Source organism: Seriola aureovittata, chromosome 7 (assembly GCF_021018895.1).
Source record: "Seriola aureovittata isolate HTS-2021-v1 ecotype China chromosome 7, ASM2101889v1, whole genome shotgun sequence".
NCBI lineage: Eukaryota > Metazoa > Chordata > Actinopteri > Carangiformes > Carangidae > Seriola > Seriola aureovittata.
Window position 1 is genome coordinate 3,001,102 of NC_079370.1, and position 25,971 is coordinate 3,027,072.

A 25,971-nucleotide genomic window follows, 5' to 3' on the forward strand; every position below is an offset into this window, starting at 1 on the left:
GAAAACAGGGTCTCTGAGGTTCAGTCGGTCCAGCAGCCGTGGCTGAACCCTCAGGCCTCCACCAGCGGCGCCGGCCTGGACCGCCACAACGTCCCCAGCCAGGTCGCTCCTGCTTGGCACAGCAACCAAGAACATCCCCTCATACTGAGGATCTCATCGGCCGTCTCCAGCCACCTCGCCATCCGTGAATGTCAGACTCCACCACAACCACAGCATCCCGGCTTCTTCACTCACAAGGAAAGGACATCGCCAGACGAGAGGGACACTTCTGAAGCCTCACAGAGTGATGAAAGGTAGGTCTCTTTCAACTATGCTCTCCTGATTCTATTATACTTAAATACTATGAGATACTTTACTGCTAAAACCGAAAAGGTTCAAAAAGTGCTTGATCTACACAGGAGCCCAGAAAGCGTCCCGCCAGAGAGTAAGAGGATGGAGGGGAACATGGATTTCATTGAGACACACACAGGTAGGTGGGCTAACATTCAGCAACACACCCTGGCTTTAAATTCATTAAGGGATAGATGATAGATAATAATAGAAGATAATAATTTTCAAACCAATTTAATATCATGGAGTCAAATTGCTAACAACTGTCATTTAGTAGCGTAACTATTTTACTAGGGTGACTAATTATCTAAAACATGAAATATTTTCTGTACCACGTGATCAGAGATTATAGTGAGTGGCAGTAAAGCGAGACCTGATTAGACCGAGTATAATTTGGAGACCCCTAGACTTTACCATTATCACAGTCATTCATGTTAAAACTCAGATTCTGACTAGTAATATCTGAAATTACCTTTAATATCCATCACTTTGTTTATAAAATATCATCATGTTTTTCCTTTTTTCTTTTAGACCTACTTCAAGATTCATCCGAAGCTTCATCGAGGACGGCCAAAGATAAGACTGTGACGAAAAGGACAACAGTTACTTTCATAAAGAGGAAGATGAAGAGGAGCCTGTGTCACGGACAGGATCCTTGTGAAGGCCCATGCGACACAGATGCAGTTAAACCAACAAGGAAAAGGACGTGGGACACTTTTATTGCTGCACACAGCGGGGACAGGTAGCTCTTCTGTAACTCCTCTCTGCCGATTAACTTCCTGTTTTTAGATTGAAGTGATTCAAACAACATTTCGTTTACGCAGAAGTCCGGACAGCGCATCGCCAGAGAGGAAGAGGAGGAAGATGAACCCAGGTTGTGTGCAGTTACGCCAAAAAAACCAACACACTTCAGAACGCAACAGCCCGATACAAACAAGTCAACGCTAACTCTTATTTTGTTTGTGGTTAGTTTCACATTAAACTCACCATTTTGTTCAGTAGTTGCACAGTTTCTACTTTGGCTTACCTTCTGCATCCTGCCAATAAAATGGAAGCGACCGGTTAGTGGCTGAAATTATAAGACCAACAACGGTCTGTTTAAGTAAAGAGGAGACTGTAATGTATGCGATCACATGTGAACCAGCTAATTTAAGCTGCTGATCACTTATATTGTTCTTGTGTTGACAGTTTTGTATGTTTACGGTGCCTGTGTCACATGAATATAGTGATAAACCGTGGAAAACTTGCACGTAAACAGGAATTATTCAATACAAGCTATAATCAGTCTTTGCTGTAAATAACTAATGTTTGATTTTACACATATCTGTTGCGACAGCCTGCCGTTTATTTTAAATCAATAGAGTGGAAGATATCATTATGTCTGATGTGAAATGAAGAGGCGGTGAGTTGTTGGTGCGATAACTTCCTGTTATAACGCTGGAATAGCAGGAAGATAAAAGTCAGAATCTAACCTCTATGAGGTGATGTCATCAGTATTATTTAACTTTGTCAACATTATAAATTCATGTTTTATTTTTTTTTTCTGTTCAGAGTTGATTCAAAACTCCAACGAGGCTGCAACTGAGGCGACATCCAGCACGGCCAGAGCTGAGCCTCAGAGGAAAAGGACCTGGGCCACGTTTAAAGCTTCATACATCGGGATTAGGTCCGTGTTATTTAACTCCCCTGTACTGATTACATTTTACTGATAAAGGTCAAGAGATTCAAACAGCATTTGGTTTGGTTCACGCAGACGTCAAGACACCGGCTCACCGGAGAGGAAGAAGAGGAAGAAGAGGAAGAAGAACCTGGAGACACAAACAGGTGAGCACATCTTTGAGTGCTATTCAATGTGTGTACTTTGGTAAAACTCTGTGAACCTACGTTGTATTATGTGATGTCTTACAAATGTTAGATGTGAACTGCATTGTTTTCCCTCACTGCCACAGAGACGCTCCGCAACTCTAAACAGTTTCCATGCAGCGAGTCAGAAGTCGACGACAAGTAAGTGTTGTGTCACATCCCTGTTCTGTTTAGATTCTGTCGTTAATGTAGGATTCAAGAGATTCAAACAACATCTGATCTGTGCAGAACACAAGTCTGCTCGTCTCCAGAGATAAAAACAGGAAGGAAGGGGGCGAAGCTTGGATGGGCTGAGGACTCGCAGAGGTAGGATCTCCATGCCAACACACACAGATGAGATCAATTACTTATTTATTTTTCAGTTTGCCAGAAAAGTTCGATATGAGCATGTGAGGTTCAGCCGCTCCGTCTCTCCATCTGTGAGTACAGGAGTCCACCAGATGCATAAACGCTCAATGTCTGTGAGGTGGCCCAGGCCCGGGCCAAGTCTCTCTGAGGGGAGGGGAGGCCGAAGGTAAAGACTGAGCGAGGTGCAACAGTTGTGTCATGTCCTTGTCGTTTGTCGGCCCGGGCTGCCGATGTGTTTACTAAAAACAGCTGCGGCGGCAAAGCTCGCCGTCTTAAAGCAAATTCTGAATTATAAGCGCAATACTAAATAGTTGGAAGACGTCTCAGAAATGGACACGTGTCTCTTCTGTTTTGACCCTAGGCCATGGATGCAGCAGCACGTCTCCACAATTCAAGGACCGAGTGAGGAATGACCCGATGCCACGGAGCGGGAAGACATTCGGTGGTAAAAATAAGAAAACACACACACTTGAGGGAGGTGTCGTCATCGCTTGGGCTTTAGATTAAAAATTATTTATTATATATGTAATATTATATATAAAATAATGAATATTTTCCAACCTGGGGATTTTTAAACTTAACTTAATCCAACCTGTTGGCAGTGAATGTTGTAGTTATTACTCTTGATATATTTTTGTAAATTTTATTTTATAGATTTTAATATGTATATATTTTATATATTTTATATCTATATTTTATACAATTATAAATTAATTAATTAAAAATTGGATATAAAGAGTTGTCATTTCATTTATTACATTCAATTCAATAGATACACTTCAACAAGGTTGAAAACAGAGCCGACACTGAAGCGTACAATAAATGTGATTTGACATGAACAAACATTAACATGTCCAAAGTGCAGATATATTTCTGCCCCTTTTAGAGCAGTTACACTCGGTCACATCAGGCTTGAGGACAAGCTGAAAACCTGCTGGCTTTATCCGAGTCCACCTTTACGTGATGGTACAGTATTAGACATCAACAAATATTAACATGCTCAAAGATGAGCTGTATTTTCAACTGCAAATATGAGAAGAAGCCAATCGTGAAAATGTCTGGTCAGAGGAGGAGAGAGAGAAGTGTATGTATTATATTGCATATGGAAAACAGGAAATAGATCAGCAGTGTTTGAGTTTTGTGTGTGGGAGACTGTATACTGTATGTAGAGGGAGTGCGGGGTAATATTTTTGGTTGAGACAGAAAGGGGAGGGGCTGATTATGAAGTCGGGGGGGGACAAACAGTTTATTTCTGCTCTGGTTAGCAAACACAGCTGACTCCACCCTCAGAGCCCAGGAATAGAAAGTCAAAAAGAGAGAATAATCAAACAAAAACCAGGAGGAACAGAGGAAGGAATGAAAGAGAATGAGAATGGAGGAATAAAAAGAAGGTAAAAGAAGGAGGGAAAAGTGACTGAGTGGTCATGCACTAGAAATCAAAACTATTGACTGGATGAAAATGGAGTGAGAACTTTGCTGTACTTTATTCTTTATCACCAGGCAGGAGGATGAAAGTCTGACTTCATGAACACGCACAGTAGGATTATGGGTATCACCCCTGACTTCCTTGTATCTGGGTGATGTCTTGTTAAATTGTTTCGGAGATTCGTGGTATTTCTACGGTATTTCACCTCCGTTTTGCACATCCTGCACCTGAAATGCCGATATGACACCTCATATTGGCTTTTGCTGAACTTAGCTCTGAATTGAGTCTCCTATTTCTTACAATGAAGGGAGTAATACACAGCCAGTACGCAGAGGAGGAACCATCACAACACATGATCATGGTTTTATAAGGACACAGCGTCTCACTTCCATATGTGCAGCAAGCGGCGTCCTTATGAATCAAGCTCTCGTTAACACGTATTTGTTAGAGAGTAAACTAATGAGACTCGATACACTGTACGTATAGAGATATAGGTCATAGAATAACCCCAGGTCTGTTGTTACACACTTACAACGTTGACTGTATATGCGTTCGTTCAAAGAAGCTCCAGTTGTTCGGACCGTGAACAATGGAGCAAACGCTGAATTCACACTGGTGAGCAGTTTGATTTATGGGTCACTCTGCTCTGACAATATGGGAGGTTTTTCTGCTGCTTTAGCGTTGCCTCTCACACCTATTTGTTCTTTGTTTTGATGAAGAAATATGGCAGCAAGTGCTAATTACCAAGCAATTAGTGCAAAAATAAGAAAAAGAAATCCAATAAATTACTTCAGAGCTTTCCTCAGATTAAAAACAATGAACCCAACTGTTCACAAAGCACAATTTTGTTACAAAGAATAGCTTGAATAGCTTTTTTTTTTATTCTTTTCACACTTGTAATGAAAAATGATAAAAATTACATTAGTAGACAAGCAATAAATCACAGAAATCTTATTGTTGCTGACGACGAGAGGTCAGACTCCAGCCAAAATCAACGTGGGTTTCCCTGTTTGTTCAACTTTATTGGAAAGGATTTTTTATTTTTATTGCTGGCAAAATGAAAGCAGAGCAACTGGAGGGGATGAGGTGATGAGGGATGTAATAAGTGTTATGACCATCATAATTTATTCCCTCAGTGATACAGTGCCAGGGAAGTATGAGGGGAGGGAGGGGGGGTGTCTTCATGTTTTGGGGGATGAACAAGAGGGATTAAATGGCCCTAATCCGTGTGTTGATGAGCACTGTCCCCAATTTGATATCACTACAGCTTTTGGCCTGAACTGCTGCAACAACAGCATGTGACCCTGAAGCGGACATGATAGCTGTAAGAGGCATTAACCCCAAAAATACTGGGAAACACCAAAGCTGCCACACAGAATTAGGCTGACGTCCGGGTTACTGTGTGTGTGTGTGTGTGTGTGTGTGTGTGTGTGTGTGTGTGTGTGTGTGTGTGTCCAGTGAACATCAAGGTGGCCCTATTACAATAAAAGACCTCAAGCCTCAGTATCAGTTCACATCCTGTTTCCTGTGCGTCTGATGCCAGCAAAGCAGATTCTTGAATATTTGAGCCACATTTACACAAGCGCTTCAGTACGGGAACAAGAAGTCGACTGACATAGAATTGATTGACGATAATTTCAGTGTTTTTTGTTTGTAACTCCCTTTATTGGACAGTGACGGAGCATTTGAGCCCTTGTGGTATAAAGGCTGTAACCATTTAGCTCCCAGGTTGCCCCAATTTTAAAAACCACCTCAGTGTAGTTTTACGTCTCCTCTCTCAGGCTTCTCTCTGGAGCTCTAGTGATAACAAGTCAGTCAGCCAATCAGAAGAGAGGAGGCTCTGAGCCTCTCTTCTGATTGGCTGACTGTTTTCTCAGTGATCCAATAAAAATAAAGCAGATTTCAGGTAAAAACACTCAGAGAAACCAAACCAAGTGTGGATGGTGGGTCAAGGCGGGCGGCTCTTGGGGCATGGCTGAGAGCGCTGTTTCATTGTGACATCACAAAGTTACAGAAGTCCTGACGGCTCGTTTTAAGGGTCAGTTTCTGAATACTTTTACAATATTAATACAGAAACTATATCTGCTTTATGATCAAATAAAGACATGGACATCTACCTTCATACAATACGGGACCTTTAACTCATTAATGAAGCAAAAATACTAGAATTTCTCTGGTTCTAGTTTGTCAGAAATGGAAACTTAGTGACTGTACGTTGAATACCTTGAATATGTTTTGAACTGCTGGTCAGACAAAAGCAATTTGAAGCCTCTCTTTTCACATTTTTACATTTCTTTTAAATATGTTCTAAACTAAATGACTAGCTTTGGTTTAAACTGTTAATCCAGAAGTAGTCTACATGTAGTTTTTGCACTCAGACTTTTTTGTTTTCGTCAATATGAACAGAAAACATTGGATTTCTGTTTTCGGGGGTATTGATGCGACCTACATCAAACCTGGATTATGACTGAGTGGTCTCAACAAGTATTGCATGAAATTTCTTCTTCCACACTGAATGAATCCAACTGACTTTGGTGACCATATGACTTTTCACATGCATCACCAACAGGTCAAAGTTTTCACTCATTCAGCCAAACATCGTAACATCTACATCATAGATTGCCAGAAAATTCAGTGCAGACGTGAAGACTTTTGGTGATCCTCCGCTCCCTTTTCCTTCCGGCTCCACCATGAGGTTCACAGTTCTGGTTTTGAGCGAAACATCTCAACAACCATTATGGGTTGATATTTGGTTCAGACGGCTGCACACTCTGGTCTTGTTGAGTGCTAATAAGTATTGATTGTGAGAGTGGGACAACAGTGGGACAAAATGAGGAAGAGATACCACTTTATTATATTCAGGGGTGATGAAGACACGCAAACAAAATCTGCACAAAATGAAAGTTCATAACAGACGAGGGACGGCTTTTGTTATTGCTCCTCTGTCCAACGTCGCTGTCAGATAATATTGGTATCATACAGCGGAATAGATGCAGCCAGTCATCCAGTAAAATCAGATAAAAGCAGAAATGAACAGGAAGGTTGGTAGTGAGGCCGTTATCTCGTTGTGCTCATAATGAATGAACCAGAGGTTGTTTTGGATCTGTGGCAGACGGAGAGACGGCAGGTGAATTCAAGGGTTTCTGGCAGGATTTTTGGGGGCTGACACACATTTTCATACAGTGTTCCCAAAACATTTTCTCTGCCAGAAAGAGACCATATTTTATATTATTTAAATGGAAGACACCAAACTGTCCCCGTGACCTACTTTACACAATCCACTGAGCACATTTTCTCCTCTGCTAAACATTTGGATTCCTTTTTAAAAAAATAAAAAAACACTGGGAACACTATATATATATATTATATTTATATATTTGGCACTGCTGCTGCTTCCATGTGCACATGTACACACAAACAACCAACTGCAGACACACACACACACACACACACGTATCCATACAAAACATCTCCTGTTGCCCTGCCCCTCTCTCTTCCTTTATGCTTTGTGTGTGTGTGTGTGTGTGTGTGGAAGAATGCCCACGACCCCCACCACCATCATTACCCCCAGGGCCCTTGGGCATTCATCACTGTGTGTACCCCCCCATTTACCCCTAAAACACCCCCCCACCAACACACACACACACACACACACACACACCCTCCTTTCATCCAGACACCCTCCCATGCCCCCCCCCCCCTTCCCCCTTTTGTTTGTGTCTCTGTGTCACACCATTAAACAAAGCTGGTTGTTTTGACGGCATCAAACAACACACTTAATTTTATTTATTTATTTTTTTTACATAATCTCAAACTGCCTGATCCTCTCCGCCGCTCACAGAGAGACGAAGTTAAGCTCCTGCGAAACAGAGCGATCTCCCCCTGGGAAAAACCCCCCAAAAAAACAGAGAAGTGGCCAGAGTGTGTGCTCTCCCATTGAGATCCAACACTTTCAGATGAATAGCACATGACGGAAAGCTTTGAGAACAGAGGGAGGGAGCGAGGGAGGGGAGGGAGGTGAGGAGGAGGAGGAGTGGCAAAGTTTTGGGAAAGAGAGAAGGTGGAAGAGACGGCAGGAAGTGTAGGAGGAAAAAGTTAAAGTCTGAGAGGAGGAGGGATGTGTTCCTAGAAATGGAGGAGGAGGAACAGGGTGAGGGAAAAAGAGGATGGAAGAGGAGAAAAAGATGGAAACATCCTCAAAAAGGTGTCGGCCAAAAGACAAGGACATAGAAATAAGATGAATAAGAAAGGAGGAGGAGGGGGAGGAGGAATGTATTTAAAGGAGAGAGGACAAAAAGTCTGAGGAGGAGAAAGAGGTGGAATAATAAAAACAGGAAAATGTTTTAGGAAAAAGGATGGAGAGAGGAGGAGGAGGCAAGAAACGTCTTGAGAATGAGGAGGTGGGAGGAGGAATATCTTAGTGGGAAGCAAAGTAAGGATGGAGGGAGCAGGAGGAAAGCTGCAGGGGAGAGGATAAAAGTTTCTACGGGGAAAGGAGGTAAAAGGCAAAGTTTTGGGAGATGAAGATAAAAGTATAAGGAGGAAGAGGAGGAGAAACTTCTCTGGGAAAGGGGGAAGGGGACAGAAAGGAAAGGGAAGGGTGGAGAGAAGAGGAGGAAGAAAAGAAAGGATGGAAGAGGAGAAAGAGGGGAAGAGGAAAAGAGAGTTTAAAAAAGTATTGGAAAGAGTCCAAAGCAGGTGAGGAAGAGAAATGTCTGGGGATGAGGAAAGAAGAGGAAATTATTTTAATTAAAGGAAAGAGAGAGTGGAGGAAAAGGAGGGAAGGATATAAGGAAAAGTTGTGGGGAAAGGTTTGAAAGGAAAAATTGAGGAAGAGTAGAAGATTTCAGGAAAAGGGAAGGAAGGAGGGGGGAAGTAACTTTGGAAAAGGATGAAGGGAGGAGGTAAAGGAGGAACAGTTTGAGGGAAAAGAAATACGATTTGACAAAAGAAGGAGGACAAAAAGTCTGAGGAAGAGAAAGAGGTGGAGGCTTTGATGGATGAACATAGAACATAGAGAGAGGAGGAAGAGGAGGAACGCTTTAGGGAAGGAAAAAGAGGAAACATATTGGGAAAGAGGAAAAGTGGGTTAATAAAGTTTTGGAAGATGAAGAGGAGGAAAAATGTCGGGAAAAAGAAGAGGAAGGAAGACAAAATGTTTGAGGAAGAGAAGGAGGTGGAGGCTTTGAACGACAAAAAAAAGTAGGAAAAGTTTTCGGAAGGATGGAGGGAGGAGGGGGAAGATGTCTTGGGAAAATGGAGGGAAGGAAGGGAGGAGGGATGAAGAGCATGGGGGAGGAGGAGGAGGAAGAGGGGGGCGGGGGCGGGGGCAGGGGGGCATCAACAATCCTTTTTTTCCCCTCCCCAGATGATGAGAAGGAGAAGGCTGCCGAGCGCGCTGCACTCCGCCGTGCGTCCAAGTGCCCAAAGCACCGATCCTCTCCGAGCCAAACCAAGCCAAGCCGAGCCACGGCGTGCGTCTGCGCCCCCCAAACGCAAACCCCCCCTCCTCCCTGCCTCCACCGCCACTACTACTACCACCACCACTACCACCACCACCACCACCACCCCACCCTCGCTTCGCCATCTCCGACCGCTGTTGTAAAGCGATGGAGCCGTAACCAACCTCAGTGTGCTGAAGTGAGCCGAGCGTGTGAAGCCGCGGCGGATACGAGGAGACAGCTGAGACCAGGCGGCTATGGAGGAGAAGCGCAGCGAGGCTGGAGTCTAGTCTGCACGCAAATCTACTGACCCACTCGTCCGGATTACTTTTTGCCACATTTTTTGAACTCTGCTGCCACTGTTAGAAACAGGGACTTTATATATATTTTTTCCCACCCGATCATCTTAGGCTACCACCGCTCGGTGAGGATGCAGGGGAAGGAGGCGAGCTTTTGCACGGGATGCTGGAGACTAACGCTGCTGTCGTGCGTCCTGGCTCTGCACTTGATCCCGCCGGCTGTCCACGGTAAGAAGCTGCCCTTCAGCTGTGCACTTGCATCATGCAAAAGCGTCCACATATTAATGTTTTTTTGCTGCTGCAGCAGCAGCAGCAGCTTGTCCTCTCTGTGGATCCACGGTACCTAAACACACTCCCACAGGGCAGCCAGAAAGGAGGTCAGTGAGGCTCGGATTGTGGGTTAGGAAGCACTCAGCACTCTACTGGTATTAAAAGTCTATTGGTTAAAACAATTAGGAGACATTATTAACACCTTGCTGATCTTGACATTTCCTTGTCAATGCAAATCAAAATAAATTGAATTTTGCAGAATCTGTCATCAAATAAATGTAGGTAATGCACATTTTTTATGCACACTACAGCAAATATCTCCTTGATATCACTCTGCAGGAATAACATAGGAATTACCAAATTTCAAATCTTTTTATTTTGGATGCTCATGTCATGATTAAACCATTGAAGGCTCAGTATTGAACACCATGTCCCTGCAGGGACATTGTAGAGATGCCTTAGGAGGCAAAAAATGGCAAAACCCAAAATTAGGTCACGATAAAGACACAATTAGACAATCTAAATCCTTATGAATATTACAGAGACACCAGAGGGGAGGTAACAATGGGGTCAGCACAAACCCTTTGGACACCAAAGACACATTGAAAGACATGATATTAGGACATTAATTAAAACATTTTGAGATGCCTCATAGGGAGTCTATGTAAGGAGTAATGTTGTAAATGGAGATAATTTAATATATGAATATGCAATAAGGTCACAATCAGCTCAGTGCTCAGAAATTGCAAGTGATTATATAGGATGGGAGGGTTTTAAATATATATATATAATTTGAGGACATGATAGAAGCATCTTAGGAGGCAACTACAGCAACAAACCAGGTCAGTAAATCAAGACTCGGAGCGGTGCGGACTCACTCTGAGACGCTGCAGGAATATTGGAGGAGAAATGATGGAGATTTGTGACAGTGACAGCGTCCAGCCGATGCTGGAAACCGGTCCGGATCCCTGGAGGCGCACTGGCACTACAGCCACACAAAGGCGAGGATTAGGGCTGGAGGGGGGGAGAGAGGGAGGAGGGGGGAGGGAGAGAGGGGGGGGGAGGATGAATAATTCATGAAGGGATCTAAACGGACATTCTGATACACAGAGAGGAGAAAAAAAAACAGTCGAGTAAACATTAAAAAAAAGGACACGGAGTCTCTCTCTCTCTCTCGGTGTCTCTTTGTCTGAGATTCATTGCGCATGGCGGGCTACATTACTGTCAGATTAATAATGCAGGAGCGTGCACGAGATGAAATCGCCCTGGCGTTATAATCTAATATAATCTGGCTGATTCTTTTCATCGCTCTGGCTCAAACTCACCGGCTGTGGTGTGATTACAAACTGGAGTCCAAAAACAATGATGTTTTTGTGATGTTTTTTTTTAAATGTGTGTGTTTTATTTGGAGCTGAAAAACAAATCTCACATCAGTGGAACATCCAAGAGCAGTGATCTCTGTCAGCTGCACATCTGAGCCTCCTGGCCCAGTCATCAGGCTCTGCTCCATTTCCCCTCTGAAATGTAATGGATATTTATGTTGATGTGTTTTATTTTATTTTGATTTTTTTTAAGTGGCAGGTGCATTTCTCCCTCCTCTGCTCTCTAATGCCTCGCAGGAATGTGAGATATGAGCTCATCTAACCAGTTTGAAAGGATCTGTGCAGACGGTGCCATGAGTCCGAATATGAGATAATTGTGAGGAATATTTGGCCTCAGCTCTCTTAAAGGAGAAATTCACACTTTGGGAAATTTGCCAGTTTCCCTCTCTGAGAGTTAAACGAGAAGATCAATACCACCCTCCTGGCTAATATAAAGCTACTGCCAGCGGCGGGGTTATGTTAGCTTAGCACAATAACTGGCTGCAGGGGGAAACAGCCAGTAATACCCGCGCCTCTACAGCTCGCTTAATAACACTTCACATCTGCACTGAAACCAAAGTGTTTGCACCGGTTGCGTTGCATCCTCATGCACACGACAGGTAACTACAAACCTGCACAGTTAATCTCAAAGACTTAAAGATGAGAGTTTGGGAATGCTGGCTTTGTGCTGGACCAGAGTTCAGGGGTCAAACGCCTCTGCATGGTCTTATCTCATGAGCTGCCCTTGAGCAAAACACATCACTGCGATTTTCTTCTACCACTTTCAGCCATAAGTCTGATTTGTTAAAAAATATATGTAATGTTTTATTTTGAAATAAGACAGAATAATGTAAGTTGCTGAACTGGACAACATCTGCAAGGCAACATCTGTAGTGTAAAACTGAAATAAGGCAGCTCCTCTGTGAGGTTGTCCTGACGGATCATGAACGTCTCACCCAGATTTCAGAGCCGTTCGTCCAGCAGCGGTTGAGATATTTCGGTCAGCGACACGTGTAGAGCCGCGCCACCAGCAGGATTTACAGCTAAAGATGGAGATTTGGATGTGTGAAGGGATTACTGATGGATACTAAAATAACAGAATGCCATATGATCACCTGAAACTCAGATTCGAGCACGAATAAGTTTCTGTAACCGTTCATCAGTGCTGCCACAGCGACTTCCTGTCGGCTCAGACTCAGGTGGATATTTAACAAAAAGAGGTTGGCAGATCTGGTTCAGACCCCCTTAAAACAACCTTGGGCTAAACCTCCCCCTCCCTCCCATACACACACACACACACACACACACACACACACACACACACACACACACACACATTTTCCCGCTTCACCGGTGAAGTGTGGAGGCGGCAGCTTGCCCCACATCTGTGAACGATGCTCAGACATCCAAGGCCAACTGCCCTGAACTGACAACAGCCGAGCAGAACGCCGTCAGTCATTTCCTGTCCGCTTTTTCTCCGGTGGCCATTTGCAATCATCCTCCTCCTCCTTCTGTGTGTTTAATACTGATAATATGCCGCCGTCTCTCCCCTCCCCCCCAGCGCACGGTTTAACTGGTAGATGGGTGGTTGATGGGGGAAACGGCTTCTCGTTCTTGCGAGGATGTTCAGCCGCTCCCTTCACCCTCCTGCCCTGCTGACACATATCTGCTAGCTGACAGATTATCTTTGATGTGCAGTGGGTCAATCTTCAAGCCAAATCTGGCTGGCAGCACAGTGTGTTCACACGGCCGCCATAATGTGTTCGCGCTTTGAATTTTATTAAGGCTCGAAATGTTGGTCGGATTTTTGGCGCACGCTGACGCCTCTTGCTAAGTCTGGTGGCTCAACGCCGACTGACCGTGCATGAGTGTGTGTGTGTGTGTGTGTGTGTTTGTGTGTGCACGAGTCCAAATCTCACTGGCAATGGGTGTAGTCCATCATTACCAGCTATAATTTGTAGATGATATCATCATTTGTAGTGGCGTATTCATTATTTCGGCGTAATGGTTTCATGCGCGGTGTGTTTGATTTGCAGCAGATGAACTGTTGGCTCTGCAAACATCAGTTTTTTTGGGTTTTTTTGGAAGCTGCAGCATTTTTAGACAAAGTCGTACTCGCTGTGTGTCACCGCAGATCATTTACAGTCTGTCTTGATGATATTTTGGGAGCAGTCACGTTCAGAGGCAGCTTCAGTTTGCATGATGTTTTTAAATCTTGTTCAGAGGAAGTAGAGCAGGGATTTCTAGTCCGACTTACAAAGGAGAAAGAAAAGTAAAAACTCCAATAACACTTCTACACAGCTGCGCTTCTGTGTGCGATTGGCGTTTGATGCTTTTAGTAATGGAAAGTAAAGTGACGGACACGTGGGAGCGCTCGTCAAAATGTCAGACCGCTGAAGCCGCGGCGGGGCCCAGTTATCAGAGCGATTAGCAGTACCATGCGATCATGTTATAAGACCGCAGTGATGTCCATTTTGTCCTTCTTGAGTCAGTAGTCACATAAATTCAGCTCACATTGCCTGGTTTCCACCTCCGCTGCTTCTCTCCGTTCCTTCTCGTTGCAAACGGAGCGCCTTCGATTTCTTTTTTTGGCCATTTCTCAAAAACATAAACAGAAGCCGCTCCTCCTCATTTGTGGCGTTTGATGGACTAAAGAAGTAATCGCTAATGAAAACAGTCTCTGGTTGCAGCCACAGTCGCTGTGATTCCAGCCGTCTCCCTCTGTTCTCCCGGGGGACACAAACTTTTCTCTCAGCACTAAACTGGGATCAGCTATTAGGTCTCTCATCCAGATAAATCTGTTTGTTGGGAAACTAAATGATCCTAATCTCATTTGTTATATCCTCCCACCTGGATCTGCCTGCGGGCCAACATTAGCATACGTAGGTGGCCACAGGCTTGACCCGACCAGCTGCTGGCGTCTCTCTGTGTTACTGTGTGTGAGCTTGTGTGAGCGGGGAAGAACTGAACTGCATGTGGGTTTGTGTTTATATTTCAACCCCCTCTGAGGTGCAAATGTCCTCGTAGAACAAAGTAATAACATCTTTGGGAAATGGGCATGAAACGGGGAAACACGGGTTAGGTGTTGCATTTGGAAATTATGCAAGAATCAAGTTTGTGTTTCTCAGTTTTCAAGTGTGAGGAAACGTCCTGAGACGAGCCGGGAATGATTTCATAACAGTTTAACATGAAATGTTGCAGTGGTTGCTGTAATAACAGTCACGTCTCGGTCACGTTCAGGAAAAGATCGCGATTTGGGTTAAAATAAGTACTTCCTCAACATTAGACGATCTCCGTTGTCATGGTTACAATACAAGCCGCTAGTTTCCCATGGGAATCGAACACCATCGCTCTCCTGTGTCATATTCGTCCATCCACCACAACCTCCTCCTGACACGGACTTCGTCTCTTTTTCTCACACTTTTGCTCCTGTCATAATATCTACGGCCGCTAGATGTCGCCTAGCAACAAAACGTAACTATGGGTCATAATAACCTGCTGCACAGGTGACCTGCACGGGACTTAACGAATCTTCAATCACAGTAGCTCTTAATGAAATTCTGTTATTGTTTTATTTTGTCCCGTCAAAATAGTTTCAAACAACAGTGACAAAAAACAAAACAAAACCAGGATGAAATGAGATTTTCTTCTTTGAGATTTTTCTTTCCTGTCATGAACTTTAACGTCTTTTTCATCTCAGAGCTTCTCTACCAGTTTCTAAAATAATTCAAACTGTGCTGGGTTGCATTGGGATGTTTTAGTGTCCTGTTATGGTCCCCGCTGTGTGACCAACAACTAACTTACTTACTTACTATTACTTTGAAATTACTTCCTGTCTTTGTCCAGTTTCCCTCATGCCCCGCCCTAATGTGTTTCACCTGTGTCCAATCATCTCTGTCTCCCTTGTGTATTGAAGTTCGTCTCTCCCTGTCCGTCCTCTGTTGCTCCGTGTCTCCTCCGGCTCCCGTGTTTTTGGACTTTGGATTCTTTGCACCCCTGATTTGGATTCTGATTCTCCTGCCAGTAAGAATCTGTGTTTGTGTTTAATGAATCTATGAACTGCACCAGCTCTGCTCATGGGCTCGTCTCTGCATTTGTATCTAGAGATCCTAAATCCATGACAGAGCCTGTGCCCTTGATTAACTAATTGATTTCCTTTGATAATTAAAATATTCAGTCGTTAAGGATGAAAACACAGCAAAGCCTCTTTGTGCTCGTCCAAGACGGACAACAAGCACCTTGTAGGAAGATTATTTCACTGCGCTGCAGCAGAGGGAGTTAAAATAATCTGTTTTCACCGAGCAAGCTTTTCAAATTTAAACAATCTTTTGAGCTACGTCTTGTTAAATATTGAGGAGTATGAATAATTTGCCTGTTGGATCACTAACTAACAAAGGCTACTCACCTCGGTCATCCCCAGGTAATATGTTCATATTGCATGATCGTCACAATTCAAATCGATTGCTAGCGTTCGGTGCCAGCAGGGAGGGGTGCAGCCTTCATGTAGCAGAGTGGAGGTCTTAACCAAGTGCTGTAGTTACCTGAACATAACCGTAACTGCAGCTTATTTGCCACGATCTTTCCCTCACCATCACCAGACCAGAGCGGCCGAGTTCTCAGAGAAAAGAGCCGAGGAACCATCAGCGGCAGCTCGGCTCGCAGCCTCTCCGACACGTCCTGCGTCCCCCGAACAGCATCGAAGAAACACAGATTTTTTAACGTGAAACTGCTTCATTCAGTGTTTTTACCCTTTTTAATTACTTGGTCTGTTGGTTTTGGAGAAGAGAAGACCTCTGCGGATAATTCTTATATCGCCAAAACCTCCTGAAGGATTGTCACTGAAAGAATCCCGACTGGTAAAAGCGAAAACCCCTAGAGGCCAAAAATTACACATTGTGCATTTAAGGTTTTTCCCGGATTTCAAAAAAACCATTATGTGATGTTTGAATGTGCATGCACAACAAAAATATGTGACTTACTGATACCAGAGTGCATTTAAACAGGAGCTGGTGGCTACAGCTACCTGTGATGCTGTTTTTGGTCTTTTCCAACCCTGACATGAATAAAATCCCTGAGGAAACTTTACGCCGCTGAGATTTGCATAAAAATCATCATCCACAGCGTCACTGAAAAAGTGAGTGTCCCTCTGTGCCGGTGTTTCTCCCCCATGTCGCCGTCCTTGTCCGCGTCCAGGTGTTTGTTCGCCGCAGCTCTGACTCACAGGTGTGACAGTTGTTTGGGATGTCATTGCCGTCGCCCTTGGCGGGAAGTTTGCGGTGCAGGTGGAGAAGGTCGTCAAACGACCCGAACAAAGTTTCTGACGGTGTCGGGTTCTTCTGTCCTTCCTGCTCAAAGACAAAACAATCAGGAAACAGTATGTGTGCTTTTTTAAATTTTTTTTTTTAGCAGTGCTGAGTTGGCGTTGTTCTCAAACGCTGCCCTTGAACAGTAATTTACATGTTTGTGTGTGTGTGTGTGTGTGTGTGTGTTCATGTAGGCGGCGTGTGTGTGTGTGTAGAATAAAAGGTGGGAAAAGATGGAAGGCCGAACAAGAGCGTATCTTTTGGTGTGTGTGCGTAGGCTTGCACCTGTCTCTCTGCCGTAATGTGAGCTACAGCGCGTTTGCTCTGGGTGTTCGTTGGTGTGTTACGTGGGTGCGAGACTGTCTGTGTGTCACTGTGTGTCCTTCCTGAAGCGAGTCATCGAGTTCATCCCACCCCCCAACCCCCCCGCTCCCCCTCCTCTCTCCGTCTGACCGCACGTGCTCCTCGCTCCTCTGCTGCAGACTGTCATATTAGCATTCAGTCCGCCCATCACAACCCTCTGTGAGCACACACACACATGTGCACAAACACACACACACACACACCTGTCATGGCAGCACACCAGGTTCAGCAGGAAGACAGATAATTAGACAAGTGGGTTTATTTGATTTGTCTGATGCTGTTTTCTCAGGTGTTGGGCTTCACAGTTTATGTTCAGACTGACAGAACAGAACCGAGTCAAACAGAGGAAACACAGATAGAGCTGATTGTCTGTTTGGACTGATCAGGTAAAAACAGGTGATTTGAAGATGTTAGCTCAGGCTTTGGGAGACTGACAGTTTTCTGGTATTTCATGCACTAAATGATTCATTGATTATTAAAATATTCATCAGTTGAAGCCCTAAAGACACAGACAAACCATAAATGTAACTCAGTAAGAATGATAAACACGTCATCAGAAATGAGCTGTTCACGAGTGCTGAGATTAAACAAGAGGAAACACAAAACATGTTAGAAATAATTCAAGTAGAAAGGTTTTTCATGTCGATTTCCACACATAATCTTAACAATGCCAATTTCATCAAATCCATTTCATCAAGAAGAAAATTAAAATACACATTATGGTACAAATTATAGTTTTATTTTTTACACTTGATCCCTTTACACACTCAAACATGTTCGTGTAAATAATCAGCCAATCACCAACATTATTAGATCTGTGTCCAAGCATGCTGCATGCCTATTGGCTCACAGACGCTGATGAGATTTACTAATTTTACTCCCAAGGTATCAAATGACGAGGAATTTTCTCGATCCTCAATCGTATCAAACCAAATTTGGTCGATCCATAACAATATGAAAGTTCAATACCCAGCTCGATGTGTGTGTCACACCTCCAAAGGATTGTGGTTAATGCAGCAACAAAAACAATTTCTGGTTCCCTGCATGAAAGTCTGATGTCCCGCAGGTCCATCCCCAACCTTGACCACCCCACCCCCCCATTTATTTCCTTGCTACATGAAGCAAAAACTGGATGTAAATCATGAGATGCAGAATCCTCCAACATGAACATGATTTCTAATCTTCTAAAGTTGGCTCCACCCAAAAGCTGTCGGATGCTGACCTCCGTAGTTCAGAGAAAAACATAATTAGTTTCTGATTGTGCACCAGAGTTTCTCTGAATGGTTGAGCCGAAGAGAGTGTTTAAAAATATATGTGTATTTTCACTCGGATACCTGTAATATTAATTTGAATCTGTCCGATGTTTATCTGCTCATGTCCAAAATAAATATACTGACAATTTCAAAATAAAAGCTGAAAATGATGAGTGCAATGTAAAGTGTACATGACAAATTTCATTTAATTTTCATGAACAATTTTAGTCAAACTCAACACTTATTTGGAAAGATTGTGTGTGTGTGTGTGTGTGTGTGTGTGTGTGCGTGTGTGTGTGTAAGTAAGAGTGGAAAACAGATGCACACAGATGCATACAGGCTTACACAACTTGAATTTTAATTGTTCAGAATCAGGTCACAAGGGACGAGAAAAACTTTAAATGCAGATGCATAGATGCACACATACAATATGCATGCACTTACTTGTGTATGCACACACACACATGCGCACACACACAGACACACACACACCTGTCAAATTTAATTGGACTGGCCACTTTAACGTCAGGATGTAAAGAGGTAAATGGAAAAACCGTGTGTGTGTGTAAAAGTATGAATCTTAAGCGCATGGCCTCATACATGTGCATGCATGCCCACGTGTACACTGACACACACACACACACACACACACAGAAAGCAGCATCACATTTCTCAGTTTTATAAAGCCACAGTTCTACAGAGATAAACACATTATTATTAGGTGTGTGTGTGTGTGTGTGTGTGAACGTACTCTAATGTGTGTTAAATGTGCGTGGATGCAGATCTTGTCGGGTTTGTAGCGCCGCAGCGACTCTAGCGAGGCCGAGACCGTTTCCATGGCAACACATCCTTCCTCAATCCCACCACCTGTGGAGTCATAAATGAAAGGATTTATGTGATGGAAGGAGGAAAGAAAGAAGAGAAACAGACAGAGAGAGACGGACAAATGCTTGTAGAAAGAGGAGAGAAAGACGGAGAGGAAGGATTTATTCGACGAAGAGAGGGAGGAAAAAATGAAATTATATGAAATAAGACGTGGGAGATGAAGAGGAGACAGGAAGATGGAGTGAACAATAACGTAAAAAAAGATGAGTGAAAGAGAAATCGATGCAGAGGTTTTCAATTAGAGGCGAATGTGGAGCTGTGCATTTCCTCCTTATATGGATATTAATGAGCAGCATTGAGTTGAGTAAAGATAAGAAAGCCTCATGTCTTATTCATCAGAGTGAGTGAGTGTGGGAACGGAAAAAGATACGAGGTGTGTGTGTGTGTGTGTGTGTGTTTTTCTCCCGAGGTTCAGGTATTTGATGCTGAAATCAATGGGAATGATTTAAAGAGGCTCTCACTCTCTCTTCGCTTCATCTGTCTTATCTGTGGTTCCCTCAGTGCCGCCATTTTTATTAACACTGATAAGATTTTTCCTCCGGTGAGTTTAATGCCCACACAGTCAGAAAACACAGAAACATTCTTCTTTTTCTTTCTTGGTTTTGTTTCGAGTCAGTTTGTGAAAACTGGGGTGTTTTTTTTTTTTTTTTCCAGATTTCGCAAAATAGAAATGGAAACACTTTTTTTTTTCTCGCCTTCGAGTCATGGCGGCAGTTCCGACCCGAGAGGCGGACTGCTGGAAATCTGTCGCCGTGTCGACTTTTCTCAAAAAAATGTGCATCTGTTTTGCGTAAAACTTCAGTGGAAACCCGGCTACTGATTAAAACCACGAACACCGCTGCTGCTGCTGCTGCTGTTGTTTCTCTCCTGTTTCCTTTTGGTCCTTGTCGGTTCGGTCAGTGTTGATCAGGTGAAGATTTAAACTGTGATCAATACGATGTTTGTTGACGTGCATTTGTGTTTTAGACTCAGTTGTTATTTTCATTTACGCTGTTTTTCAGCAGCCGTGCACCAAATGTTTTGCACCAAGTGTTTAAGTTGTTTCGGCTGAATTTATTTGCGGTTGTGCCGTGTATAATATTTGCCGTGTCGTGGCTGGATACGGGACGGTCGCTGTTGTCGACCCGCTTCAGCACAAACTGTCTCGTCCGTCCCCACACGACTTAGATTTTATCAGCAACAGACTCATGACGGGTTCATTCAAATCCTCAGAGGAGAAAATGTGAGTTGCGAGTTTGCACTGACTCTGTTATAATAGGATATCACATGTTGTGTAATTAGTCTCATTAAAAACACTTTCATGGAGATTTCACCATCAACAACATTGAACATATTGTTCTTACAGGAGCCTGTAAGCTTTTGTTTGTTTGCCAGCCAGTGTCCAACCTTTCCCCCTCTCCCTCCCGTCTGGGTCACCAAACTGGCTGGCGGGCCCTAACTGTCAGAACCAATCAGCTTTCTCTTTACAGTCTGTCACAGCCAATCAGACTCCTCCGGGTCTGTGGGTGGTTTAGTGGCTTCCCCTCTCCAAACTGATCTGGGTTAAACAAAAGGCGAAGCCTGAGGGTCGGCGGCTCGCCAACACAGGCTAACAGCACTTGGCCCCGAGGCACCATCACCCCCGAACAAACAGTCTGACACACACACACACACACACACACACACACACACACACACACACACACACAGACGAGCCAAACTCTTCTCATTATGACCATCCACACCCTTCACCAGAGGAGTTGGAAGCCACCCCAATTACCAGTGGGTTCTACTGGCAGAGAAACAACACACACACACACACACACACACACACACACACACAATCAATGTCACGGACATAAACAAATTCACTGACATGCTGTGTGAAGAGTCTCCTTATGTAATACTGTTTCATTATCTCATCTAATTTGAGAGGGAAACCAACAAAGGCTCCTTTATTCTGTCGCTTTGGTCTCATCTGGGTCTCAGTTGGTCCGTCCAGGACCCAGACTGAGCCTGAAACCCAGAACCAACTTGTCCTGACTCGACCCGACCCTGACCCCACCAGCTGATGTCTGGTCCGTCCGGTCTGCGGCTCTAATTGGTCAAAAGACGCTGTTGGTTTAGCTTAGCTTGCACTTTCGATGTACTTTGCTGATTGCTGATTCATGCCCCACGAAATATTTCCACCTTATCAAACTAATTTGTCTTTTATTGAACCCCAGACTGTTATCATCTTTATGAGACTCAGAGAAGCTGCCAGTGGGGTGAGATAAGTGTCTGATAAAAACCAGCGTGTACTAAACAATGAAGTTTAGTTGTCAGCCACCAGCGCTAACGGCTAACAGCTAACAGTACAACTGTTCAGACCAGACCTCAAGTTTTTGTGAAAAAAAATGGGGGCCCCTGAATTGGGACACGGCTAATCTCTCATAGTGAAATTAATAGCTGTTCTGGAGCTTTCGACCACATCTCAAGATCTTCATCAGCAGATGGATGTTTGCTGAGTTGTCATGGAGTTGTTCATTCATTGTTGTCCATGGTGGTTTAATAAATATCACGGAGATGATCTTGTGTCCTGTGTCTTCAGATGATCTGAAGCTCCAGAGCAGCTACTAAATGCACATTATGATGGTTTTGTTTTCTCAGCTGCGGTTTCCAAAGTCAAGAGTGAATTTAGGACTCATTCTCATTTAAGACAAAACTGGATGAGAAGTCCTGAGAAAAACTAAATGGACCCTATGACGAGACTGTTTTTACTTGGTGCTGCACAGACATCGTTGATTTTAAAATGCTGGCTGTTTTTGAATGTCGGCACACCAAAAATAAAAGTATCAGAAATATGTTTGACTTTAAATGATCAGTACCACTGTGTGGGTCAGCCCAGTCCTGCAGATCTAACCAGATCCAGGACGAAGCCGACGGCTCAAAATATTAAACAAAATCCCAAAAATTTAATAGTCCTTGTTCACTGCTGTCCTACTGTGACACCCTAACTTTATGATGCCAGGCCGATATCAAACAACTAATCTGTTTATCTTTACAAAAGTTTCAGTCAGTCCGTCTTGCATTGAAACCAGACACATCAGAAAGTGTTTTCTGAGTCTGAATCAGCACAGCCCACAGGTGTTCAGTGTTCTCCTCAAACCAGCAGCGAGCCTTTTGTGAATTATCTGATGAGTCAGTTTCATCACACACGGGACCTTGAATTGATTTTAAAACCTCGCTGTGCAGTAGAGAAACACAAGAGGAAGAAGAGGAAACAAAGCTGTCGTTCGCGTTTGTGATGCACAGTTTACTTTCTCGAGGTTGCCACAGAGTCGTCACGCAGCCCCCAAACCAGCCGTCCGTCAAAAAGCTTCTCCCTCATTAATCCAATTAGGCTAACGAGGCGGTGAAAGGGAGACATCTCCACTTAATTGGAGCTCAGTCCAGAGATGCACAGTAAAGACTCTGGCAGACTGACACCACTGAGGTTTCCTACGGCAACGGAGCTCTGATAGTTTGCGTGTGTTATAATATGTGTGGATGTGTACGTCCTCTTAATTACTGTTTCTAAAGAAAAGCCAGGACAGTGAGACAGACAACCTCTGTAACTCATGATTGTAATTTGTAGATTTGCTCCTGACTTTGGAAATGTAGCGTCACTGTTGGCGATGTTGGTTTTGCAGGTATTTGGACATAAACTGGACAAATTAAATTTCAACCTGATGATGGTACTGGATGAAAGGTCAGAGGAACACCAGAGTGATAACAGCTTATCTTCAGGGAGACATGAATATTTTAATCAGGAGAGACTAACACGAGGAACAAAAGAGTTTTGACACTGGTGTCGAAATGTTCACGGTGCTGGAATGACGAAGAGAGAGAGAGAGAGAGAGAGAGAGAGAACACCTTAAAGTTTCACAGCTTATCAGCGTGTCAGGTTGTGACGAGAATGAGTAGGTGGAGCTTAGAGATAGCGGGGAAACGCTAAACTTCCTTGGTACCAAACTTCATGGTAATCCATCAAATAGTTGAGACATTTGTCTAAAATCCAGCCTCATGGAGGCAAAAGAAGAAAAGTCAGGGGATCACTAAACTCGCAGAGATTCATCCTTGTGCAAAATTTCAGTTAGCGTGGCTAACAGTGACCCGGATGGAGATCAGGGTTGAGAGCGGGACTTTTGTTTTGTTTCGCCATGTAGTCACTCCGACCGCAGACAGATGACGACTTGAATTGAGAAGTCGTCCAATGTCTCTCTTTGTTTTCAGATGTTTGAATTTTTCCTTCTTGTACTCGGAGACTTTCTGGTGAAAGATTTAGTTTGATCGACAGGTGACTCACCCTCAGCAGCGGGCGTGTTTCTGCTCACTAGTTCCACCCTGGCTACACCCTCGTTCATCCACAGTCTGGCTCTTCGGACTGCGAGTCGATGCCAACGATGAAGCAATGGTAAAGTCCGGGCTTCGTAATTGTCTCGTCAATAACCCGAGGCTCGTGTCACAGTTTGTGGTAACGAGCCGACAGGTGCTGGGAGATGTTTCTCCACACGGTGTTGAAGGGCTTCATCACGCTTGTCACCGGTCTCAAATATCGTCTCTCACTTCCAGACTTCCTGAAAGCCCCCGAAGCCTCTGACGAGTTTCTTATAATACTTTTAAAAAATCCTGTTGCTGATTCAAATAGTTCCATTTAGTTCTCTTCAAACATTCGATGTAAATGAGGGTGTAGTTTGTTCGAGCCCACCCTGAGTCCGGTTCTGCTCTGAAAAGGAAGTTTTTTGTCGCCAAGTGGTCGCTCATGGTGATTGGGTCTCTGTAAATAATATTATTATTATGGTGCCGCCTCTGACTGATGGTTCAGACTTTTTCCTGGTTTGAACTGTTTCATTCAGTTCAGTACAAAACAGACTGAAGTATCACATGATGTAACTGCTTTTAATGATCATAACCATCCCAGGACTGAGAAACCTGGAGCTCTCAAACAGAAGACGGGAAACTGTAGCGTGTAAACCGCCTCGTGTGCAGGTGTGTCATCAGGAATTGGTCAGTAAAACAAAAAGTATGATGTCATGATGATCAACATGCTGAAGTAATGTCTGACTTTGAGCATAAACTCTGATGTTATTGTTCTTTTTTTCATCGCTGGTGATAAATCCAGCTGGTGAGGTGACCGGGTGCAGCAGCGAGTGGCTGCCGTGCTGAGGAACGAAAAGACCTGCGCCAGAATGACGAGGTTTTTCTCTTCGTCCCAAGTCCACAAATCTACCTCTGCGTCCTCGAGATCAGTCACTGACGCTGACTCAGCACGTCCGCAGGTCACAGTTGACTCATGCAAACGAGCACGAACCAGGCTGGACCGGCAGCATCCTCCTGTGATGGGACCTGGCTGAGGCGGCGTCAGATCTGAGGCCACTGATAGTCAGAACAGAGTCGATGGCAGATCTCTGTGAAATGTTTCCCGAGCGGCTACACACAGACTGACAGAGTGAGAGTAAAAGTTTTCAAAGACCCAAGTCGTCTCTTCTCTCTCTCTCTCCATCCCTCGCTCTGTCACATCCTCCTCTTCCTTCCCCTGGCTCTGTCTCTTTCTTCTCTCTTCTGTCATGTCACGCTGTCCCTTGTTACCAACTCTCCTCACCCCCCCCCCCGCTGTCACTCTGTCTCTGGTTGTGTGGCGGCCATTACTGTCTGTTCTCCAGACTGTACAGTTTGTATTCATCAGGGTTGTTGCAGCAGCAGCAGCAGGATGAAGAGGAGGAGGAGGAGGTGGAGGAGGAGATGGTTGTGTTGAAGGGAGATTCACCGAAACACAGATCTTAGCTGGACAAACTGTCACTTAACGAGTGTGCTGCTGTCAGGTGTGTGTGTGTGTGTGTGTTTGACAAAGAGCATGAAGGCGATTGTTTTATGTGTGGAAAGAGCGAGGCGGTTTACAATCTTAAATCCTAATTTCCTGGAGAACATCAAGCATTTAGTGCGTAAAATGCTTTTGTACAGTTATAGTAAAGCCTTTTTTATTTATTTATTTTTTGTATGTGTGTGTGTATGGGAGCGTGGTTTTGGCATATTATCCCGTGGTGTTCGGTTGATGTGTTAAACAGCAGTGGATTGTGGGACTGCTGGAAGGATTAGCCCCAGAACGACCCCGGCTTCAAAAGACGCAGCTCGCTGCTGCTGCTGCGGCGCCAGAAAACAAAACCTCGAAAATAAACCGCAGGCCTCCACCTGTCAGACGCCTCGTGGCTACGGTGACAGACTCGCACCTAACGATGACAGAGAGGTGCGGATGATCCGTACGCATCGCTTTTATTTTTGATTCGGTGAATCTGTTGATTCCTGTTTATTCAGGGAAAGATTTTCTTGTGACGTCCTGCTCGCACGTTCACAACTGGATGATCCTCTTGATGAGCAGCGATGGTGAAACGTCTTACTCAAGAGACTGTGAGGGAGTAACATGCAGACTTTCACAAAGCCAGATGCAGCAGCAGAATCTGTTGTCGTAGTGTGTCATCACACTGAGGAGCAGAACTAATTTCCTTAAAATGGGAAAGAGAAGCCGAGCCAATACCTCACAAGCAGACGCATGGCAACATCCCCGGTTCACGTCTTTTTCCTTTTTCTCCCTCCTCTTATTTCCTGTCACTTGTCCGTCTAATAAAGGCATAAAATACCAACAAGTATCCACCAAAGAAGAAGCAGAGAGAGACATCTGTCCTCTCGGTGGAGCAGAATGTATAGATAACATTATATATATATTGTGTTTGGAGTTATGTATCTTTAAAAAAGCTTTTACTCCATTGATCTTACTCCGTTATTGTCATTCTTTCCAACTAAATGTAAAACCTTGAGAAAGTGCTGTGAACCA

At 44.0% G+C, this 25,971-nt stretch overlaps 1 protein-coding gene and 1 long non-coding RNA gene across 10 annotated transcripts in view; both read left to right on the forward strand.

Annotated features, from left to right (window-relative positions):
• Nucleotides 1-2,275: 2,275 nt before the first annotated feature.
• On the forward strand, nt 2,276-3,002 carry LOC130171715 (uncharacterized). Of its 2 annotated transcripts, none has more exons than XR_008828195.1 (4): nt 2,276-2,334; nt 2,422-2,499; nt 2,623-2,723; nt 2,903-3,002. It is a non-coding gene; the product is annotated as an uncharacterized LOC130171715 (long non-coding RNA). The 2 variants fall into 2 exon arrangements; XR_008828194.1 differs by having other exon boundaries at nt 2,623-2,707; nt 2,903-2,967.
• A 6,474-nt stretch (nt 3,003-9,476) lies between these two features.
• cspg5a (chondroitin sulfate proteoglycan 5a) overlaps nt 9,477-25,971 on the forward strand; it is a 53,363-nt gene continuing 36,868 nt past the window's right edge. For 3 of the 8 annotated variants that reach the window (XM_056380689.1, XM_056380694.1, XM_056380695.1), the window contains exon 1: nt 9,477-9,935. In XM_056380689.1, the coding sequence (XP_056236664.1) occupies nt 9,839-9,935 (97 nt within the window). In that variant the 5' untranslated portion in view covers nt 9,477-9,838. The remainder of the gene's footprint in view (nt 9,936-25,971) is intronic. The other 5 variants (XM_056380687.1, XM_056380688.1, XM_056380690.1 and 2 more) reach the window with 4 other exon arrangements.